Source organism: Arachis ipaensis, chromosome B07, assembly GCF_000816755.2.
Source record: "Arachis ipaensis cultivar K30076 chromosome B07, Araip1.1, whole genome shotgun sequence".
In the NCBI taxonomy this organism is placed as follows: Eukaryota; Viridiplantae; Streptophyta; class Magnoliopsida; order Fabales; family Fabaceae; genus Arachis; species Arachis ipaensis.
In genome coordinates, this window is record NC_029791.2 from 3,459,707 (window position 1) to 3,467,844 (window position 8,138).

The 8,138-nt window shown below is 28.8% G+C and overlaps 2 protein-coding genes and 1 long non-coding RNA gene across 4 annotated transcripts in view; 2 read left to right on the forward strand and 1 right to left on the reverse strand.

Moving 5' to 3' along the window:
* The window catches only part of LOC107608685 (KIN17-like protein), an 18,119-nt gene that overhangs the window by 8,676 nt on the left and 1,305 nt on the right, over positions 1-8,138 (forward strand). The gene's annotated exons all lie outside the window — the stretch shown is intronic.
* Positions 299-3,213, forward strand: LOC107608687. Of its 2 annotated transcripts, none has more exons than XM_021107007.1 (6): positions 299-654; positions 1,403-1,516; positions 1,618-1,900; positions 1,975-2,092; positions 2,438-2,602; positions 2,919-3,213. In XM_021107007.1, the coding sequence occupies exons 1-6, from the start codon at positions 562-564 to the stop codon at positions 2,953-2,955; spliced, it is 810 nt and encodes a 269-aa protein (XP_020962666.1). In that variant the 5' UTR covers positions 299-561; the 3' UTR covers positions 2,956-3,213. The 2 variants fall into 2 exon arrangements, with proteins under 2 accessions (XP_020962666.1, XP_016165880.1); XM_016310394.2 differs by having other exon boundaries at positions 300-654; positions 1,978-2,092.
* Positions 4,587-5,946, reverse strand: LOC110264794. Its single transcript, XR_002351009.1, has 3 exons — positions 5,793-5,946; positions 5,039-5,093; positions 4,587-4,816 (listed from the first exon to the last, which is right to left on the reverse strand). It is a non-coding gene; the product is annotated as an uncharacterized LOC110264794 (long non-coding RNA).

Consider the following 8,138-nt stretch of genomic DNA (forward strand, 5'->3'; position numbering starts at 1 on the left):
CTATAATTTTTTATATTTTTTAATTAAATATTAACTATCTAACTTATTTTTGATAATTAAACACTATAATTTTAGACATTATAACAAATATTTTTTAAAAAAAAGTGTGCAAGTATCAATATCAAGAGTACATGACAATTTTTCCTATTATACTTTTCAAATTTCATTTTTCATTTTTGATTCATTGGATAATTTGGAGAAAATGTTCACCCAAGAATGCCCCTATCAAAGACAAAAATGGAGGCAATAGAAGCAAGTGGGGTGACATGTGAGTATGTGACTAATTTGAAGCAGCAATATTCTATTCTACTAAAGTTGATAATTTAGGTTAGTGGGTCAGGACCATGTGGCATCTTTAACTCTTTACACCTTCAAGTTTCAAAGATATTTAGATTCAGTGGGCCCCACATGTTCCTTTGCTCAACCAAAAAATCTTCCACAGTGCTCAATGATTGGCTTCTCACTGCTTATAATCTTATTCATCTTCAGATCCACACAGTGTCACACACTTCATCATATTCATCTTCATCTTGGTTTAGTGAATTTTAGTGCAAAAAAAACATGGAGAGTGAATTGGTGAGGCGCAGAGTTAACTTGATTGCTTCCCATTTTGCATCAACTGATGACATCTCAGCTACTCATGTTCTCCCTATGGTAATTAATTTATCAATTATTTTTTTTATTGAAGAAATTGTTTGAATTGATCAATTGAAATTATGGATTTTTATTGACATGCTTGACAAGTTGATACTAAGTGGGGAGCAAGAGTAGTGAACTTGTGTTCCTCACTGAGGTCATATGATTAGAATCTTAGGATCATGTTTTATCATGAGAGAATCTAACTAACTGAATATGATTTGGGTATCTTATGTAAAGTAAATTCTCTTTTGTTTCATTTTTGGATTCTCTCTAAAGGGAGATAGGGAAAATTTATTCTTTAAATCAGTTGGTGAGATTCACACATATCATAATAAATTGATATTAGGTTGGATAATGTTTTCCCTTTTTGGTTTTAAGATTGGATGAATTGATGTAATTGTGCATCTAGCTTTTCATAAATTCTTTGTAACTCTGTAGTCTGACATCATTATCATTGCATATCTGCATTCATAGGTAGTAGTAATTGTTGAAATCCAAGATGTGAAAAGTTCCTAAGCTTAGCATAGTGTTCTAGCAACTTTAAACTTTATAAAACAAAAGGATTTAACATCAGATCTCTGTGTTTCATAAAGGGCAAGGAATTAATTAGTTCTATATTAAGATGCTAATTCAGAATTTCCATGTGCTTCTGTTTTCTAGCATTTTTTGTATGATGTCTTATATAATAATCTTTACCCTTTTCATCATTAGTATTTGTATGCAACTTGTTTTGTTAATTCATTTTCATTCCCTTTTTCATCAGAACTGCAGTGGTAGTTTGAACTCTGTGCTCCGGCGATGCGATAACAAGGTGTATTTCGCGCGCCAATCATCTGAATCTTATGGTTATTTCATGAGGCAGATTTCAGCTGAAGAGGTAATAACAACAAATTTCTTATTGCCTGAAATACTCCTTCTATGTGATTCTTTTTCAGAAGAAGAAACTTAGTAGCATAATTAATATGAAAAATTTTGCAGGGTGCTCCAACTCCTAAAACTTTTGGTTCTGCATCTGATCAGAGTCCTGCTAACACAAGAGCACCATGTTTTGCTAGACCCGAAAGTACACCTTGTTTTGCCAGACCCCAAAGAGCGCCGTGTTTTGCTAGACCAGCGAGAACTGAATCGGATTACTTAAGTTCAGTGGTCCAACCATTGGCTCCAGTTCAGGGTGGTGAATTTAGTACACTTGAACCTCCTTCATTTTCTAGGCCAAGGAAACCGCTACCGCGAGTAGACCAACTACATTCTGAAATTAATGGTTAGTATGTTAGAGATTTGAACCCAAAAGTTATTAAAATGGAACCATGTTACATTTATAAACCTTTTCCTTAGCAGGAACTGAGTGGTCTCCGAGGATGGATGTGGCGGAATCAAAAGGAAAATATGTTATCACAGTTGAAGTTCCAGGTGTTAGGATCAATGACATAAGAGTGGAGGTTGATGATCAAAAGTAAGTAACCATTTCTGTTATAATCTTCTCAACTGAAGGAAAGGATAAAGCTTAATCAAATGTTGCATAATCTTTTTACTCAAGTCACTATTGAAGTCTCATATGTGATCCAATTTATGCATATGCATCGAAAAGTAAGTCTTATCTGACTAGATGGAATCGGCTACATTGATCAAATCAAATTATGTTAATGTATGTGTTTAAACCATTTCTTATGATATATGTTTCATAAAAAATTGTGAAAGAAAGAATGGTAGGTAGAAAAATCAAAATGTTAACAATAATTAACATTCTTGGTTATGAATTGTGTTAAGTTTGTGACCAACTATATGAACTGTGTGGCAGGTTATCTGTAAAAGGTAGACGCTCTACTAGCTACTTGACAATTGCAGGGTCTCCGAATGCCTCGTTTTCTTCGTATCACAAGCGCGAGATACTATATGGACCATGCGAGGCGGTCTGGCCACTCCCTTCCGGCGTGAACAAGGATCATATATCAGCTGAATTCCAGTGAGTGAAACCTTAAGTGTTATTTAACTTATTTGTTGATTATTTAAGATTCATAACTCTTGAAACTAGCCACTGATGCATAGTTCATTACAGAGTTAATAGTATTCTAAAATCAAATTTTCAATTCAGCTAGAAAACTAAGTACAATCATGATTCATAAAGACTCAATATCTCACAATCACATAAGTACATTTGAACTTCCAAAAGAAGTGTTAGTGTTTGATTGAATCTATGTTAACATTCTTCATCAATAGTAGACACATGTGAATTGAAGCTGATATTTGTAATCTTGTTTTCTTTGTTTCTGAAATTTCAGGGATGGATTTCTTCAGATAATAATTCCTAAGATTTGAATGAGCAATAATGTTGATTGCAGCCAAAACATATTTTGGAGCATTTGTTTGGTTATGATCATATCATATCATATCATATCATAAATAGATCATAAGATAGGCTATGTTGTGCTTTGGAAATGCTTTTATTTCTTCTGTACCAATTATGTCTATCTATATCTTATTTTATATATGCCACTAAACAAAAGAATTTGGCTGAACCTTAGTATATATATACATATTTATGGCTTAATTTTGATTGATCAAGATATTATTGCTGATCTTATTTTACATTGTATGTTGATTTATTTGAAGATTTATTACAGGATATGATGAATGCATAAAAAACAAAGTTAAAATATCCATTATATTCAGTATCATTAAGCTGAATAGTTAACATTCCAAAATATATAGAGACAACTTTTATGCAGCAGCAACTGAATCATTCTCCTCCTTTCACCAGAGTTTGGATTCACGTCTTATATGATCTAATTTTGCAAAATAACACAGGCAATCTTGTAAGTAAAAAGAATTAAGGAAATGATAATAAAACCAACGCTGGCTAAGGAAACTTTTATGGTAAATAGCTACTTGAAATATATGTATATTTGTAATTATTTTTCTTTCCCTTCAATATATTGTACCTTGGAATAACCTAAATAAATAAGGGAAGAAATCATAATCATGTACATAAAACATAAGCAAAAAGAAAAAACCACTCAAATTGAGAGCCAAACAGCCCAAACTCAAGTTCACTTAGACCATGCTTGGGATTAGTCACCATATTCAAAGGGGGTGTTCAAGACCCGGTCCGGATTCAAGACATATTTTGCTGGATTCGGGTTTATTATTTTTACCCGGTTCTATTTTTGGGTTTGTTTTTTTGGTTACGCTTCGGGTCGCTTGGTCCGGAGGTTTTTATGATAAAAAAAAATATGTATTTTTGAGTGAAATTGGTAATGTCATATTATATTTTTATACTTCAATTAATATTTTATCATACAATATTGTTTTTGGTTTAAAATAATTTATTTTGGTATAAACAACTTAATTAAGCTTCTTTTAAAAAAATAGTTTAAACAACAAATGCTTATATTAAAATTAACTTATAAACAAGTTATTTTGTGTTTAGTTTTTTAATTCTAAAAGAGTTTATTTTTAAAAAAAATGTGATAGAAAAACTTTTTATCATGAGAGAACTCGTTTTTTTTTTAACTTTTTTATAAGCACTTAAATAACTTCTTAAAAAGTTACAATTTGATTTTGAAAATTACATAAGACATTAATACTATTACTTTTCATAAGCCAAAAACTCAAAAAAGTAAGTTCACAAAAAAGTAACTTTTGAAGTTAGTATATAAAATTTACAAATTTATATATACTAATTTTATATTGGATCGATCTAATTTATTTCGGGTTGTTTTCAAGACAGATCAAAATAGACCCGGTGTTTATTTAAAATCGAATTTAAATCTAATTAAACCCGACCCGACCTATATATATAAAACCAAGCTGTCGCCCTAACAGTGAGTTCCAAAACACTCCACTATTCTCTTTGAATCATTCGATATATCAGATTGAAATGTTGGAAAGTATAGTTTATAGTCAAAGAGAAAGCTTATGTAACCTATAATGAGTTAAAAATTGTCCAAAATTCTCCCCTTAATTAAGTTAAATAGAATTTGATAATAAAACTCATAAAACCATGTTCAGTGCAGGGGCAAAGCTTAATACATAGGAAGGGGACAATGGCCACCTTATTCATAACTTAAAGTTTTCCATTATAGAGTTAGGTTTTTCCCTAATTTTATTTTTTTGTCTTCTCTCAAGTTATGCCTTTCATGTTGGCTTCCTCCACCAAGCATTAGCTCTAGTCCCTTCCCTGATTCAGTGTGAATTTTAATATTAATAAATAATAAGTACTTGCACTATATGAATATAATATCAGTCATATTTAGTATATACTAAAATCAGTCATCAATATAAAATACATATTTAAAATAAATTAAATAATACATCACAATCTAGCTAGAACTTAACATATTCATATAATAATGGATATTATATATTCAAGTTTTATAACACAAAAACTATATGATCTTACCTTGGACTAACCACATGAGACAGAGACCATGGGGGAGAAGGAGTTCTCTCAGAATCTATAACATAACATAGGGAGAAAAAAAAAGATCAATAATATATTTCAACTAATTGTTATTACCTATGAAGCACGGACACTTCGCTGAGTTGTTGTGTCCGTGTATCGGACATATTTCGGATACGACACTCATCGACACTCGTTCGACATGCGTGTCTAATAAAAAATAAAAAAAAATTATCCGGACACGTCTAAATACCATCACGTGCCAACATATCCAGCCTTATTCTTAACATATATTCTTAAAATAAATTTAGATATAGTATATATTATTATTTATTAAAACAAAAAATATTTTAAATACTTGATATAATTAAAATAAGACATTAAAAATTTTAATTTATATTTTAATATTAATAAAATATCAAAATATCATTACGATTTATCTAAAAAATACTTTATATTTTATATGTATACGTGTCCTCGTGTCATGTAAGATTTTAAAATTTGCGTGTCGACGTATTCCGTGTCATATCGTGTCCCGTGTCCCGTGTCCCGTGTCTGTCTCGTGCATCATAGGTTATTACAATCCAACCAAGATTTCATGCAAATTGAACAAGTATTGTAATAGATTCACTTTTTAATATTAAAGTTACAATCCAAACAATTGAATGCTGTAATAGCAACAATAAACTAAAGCTATATTTTATCATTTACTATAAATAATTAGATTAGATATATACTTGGAATTAAAACTTACCTTCTGAAAAGTATTGTTGATCATTAGGGTTGAACTGATTTATGTTTTGGTGAGCATCTACCAAAACATTTTCAACCTCAACACTTTTTGTTTGTGGTTCTTCTTTTTCTTCTTTTTTCTTAGGTGTTGAAGTTTCCTCAGTCACAGTAACACCCATTTCCTAATTGAAATTTTAGCAATAAACCTTTAAAACCATTGAATAATAATGAATTAAAATATAATCTTATATTTATATTTCAAACGGTTTGGATTTGATTGGATTTACTGTTTTATAAATTAAAATAATTAAATATATATAACAAGTCTCAACATCAAATTTTAAATAACCAACAATAACATAACAAGTCTCAATAATATCTTAAAAAACCAACGATAACATAACAATAGAAATAAAATTATAGGTTTGTTAAAATAAATAAATAAATCACATTCTGAACATAAAATATTTTTAAATAATAATAATACATGAATAATATAAAAATATATAATAAATTGAATATATTATAATATAATTGTAAATATAATAATAAAATAATAATATTATAGCACATTGTGCGGTTTGGATTGGATTGGATCGGTTATAAAAAGTAGATCCGAAATCCGATCAAATCCGGAGGTTTGCAAAAAATAGAATCCAATCAAATTCAAATTAGTACGGTTTTAATCGATTTTCATTTTGAATTAGATTTGATAAGCGGTTTAATTTGAATCGGTTTAGATTTGAACGCCTCTAATCAATAATAAATAAGATATGTATTTCAATCTAAAAACTTGTATATTAAGAAGAAATTCTTAATTATTATTGCAAAAATTGATGTATATATATAGGTACCTTATCCCATTTTCCATTATTTCTCTGTCTAGGAACACACTTCCAATTGGCACCATATTGTTGTTCAAATTTAGCTCTTTTCTTATCATTTGATGATAAGCTTGAACCTGATGATGGACTACTTGCACTCACATTATTGTGATAAATATTATTGTTCTCTTTTTTTTCTTTGGGGGGTGGGGTGTTTGTTTATCCTTCATATCACAATCTAATTAACACCGTAAATAAGGTAATCAAATTCGAGAGTTCACCTAAATCAATAAAATTTATCTAAACTTGAATTGTAAAATTTGACTTAGAAAATAATAAATTCGTTTGAGAAATTAAGCTAATAAACTCACGCGAGTTTACGAGTTAACTTAAAAGTTTGATAACCTTGACCGTAAGTCTTTGGTTGTTTAATTTAATCTTAATTAGTAGCTCAACCCAATCACAAGTAGTAATCTATACTCACTATTTTGTTGTCATACTCCTTTTTAATAGTGAAAAAAATATAACAAAATTTATACATCAAAAAAACTTAATTGCAACCTAATCTAACCCACAATAAAATATAAAAAAAATCAAATACAACAAAACAAAAGATATTATACACCTATTTATAATATTCGTTGTAGATCATCTGTGATCTCATAGATGATCGCTCAAAAAGAGGCGATTCAAAAATAATACCCCTATATTTTTATCAATAATTATATTATTTAATATAATTATTTTGACAAAAAAATATGCTGACAAAATAATTATAACAATGATGAATGGATCAAATTAAAGAGAGATGAAGCAAACAATTATTAAGTTACATTACCAGTTCACTGAATAAACTTGTTGATGGTGAAATCTTGGAGTGGTTCTCTTTCAAATCATCATGTGGACCAAAATCCATTTCTGGCCTCAAGAGAATGAAATCAAATCAAAGCTTTTGGATCAAAATAAACTTGAAATGTGAGTGATGATGAATTGAAGCATAGAACTCTAAAAATGAGTGAGAATGCGAAGCAGAAATTAAATAACGCCATTTTGATACTTTCCTTTCATGCATGCTTCCCAGTTTTTCTGCATTATTATTGACTTGTAATTTGTTTTTATCCTTTCAAATTACATCATAATTTTTTTCTTATTAAAATAAAAAATGGTCAAAAAGATAAAATAATTTTACATGTATATCCAATTATATAATATTACGTTAGCAAAAATATTACTTTTTACATTAACTATGTGAATGATCATTCAAATAAATAGATATAATTAAATAACTGTATATAAAATATTTTATGTTGTGAATACACTAAATTAAACTCTTTTTATTTTTATAAGGTAAGAAATCTTCTTTAGGGGAATTTAATGTTTGTTATAATTTTAAATATTACTTTTGACTACCAGATACAATAGATGGTAAATATTAAATACCGATATTCCAAATATTAATTATATTTTTTGTGAAAAATTATATTTAATTGATATTAAAATAATTAGAAACTATATGTTGATAAAATCATATTCATTTAGGATTA

Coding starts and splice junctions, on each gene's coding strand:
- LOC107608687 (XM_021107007.1), top strand. CDS start 562: ATGGAGAGTGAATTGGTGAGGCGCAGAGTTAACTTGATTGCTTCCCAT. Junction 655..1,402: donor CTACTCATGTTCTCCCTATG/GTAATTAATTTA, acceptor CTTTTTCATCAG/AACTGCAGTGGTAGTTTGAA. Junction 2,093..2,437: donor GTGGAGGTTGATGATCAAAA/GTAAGTAACCAT, acceptor ACTGTGTGGCAG/GTTATCTGTAAAAGGTAGAC.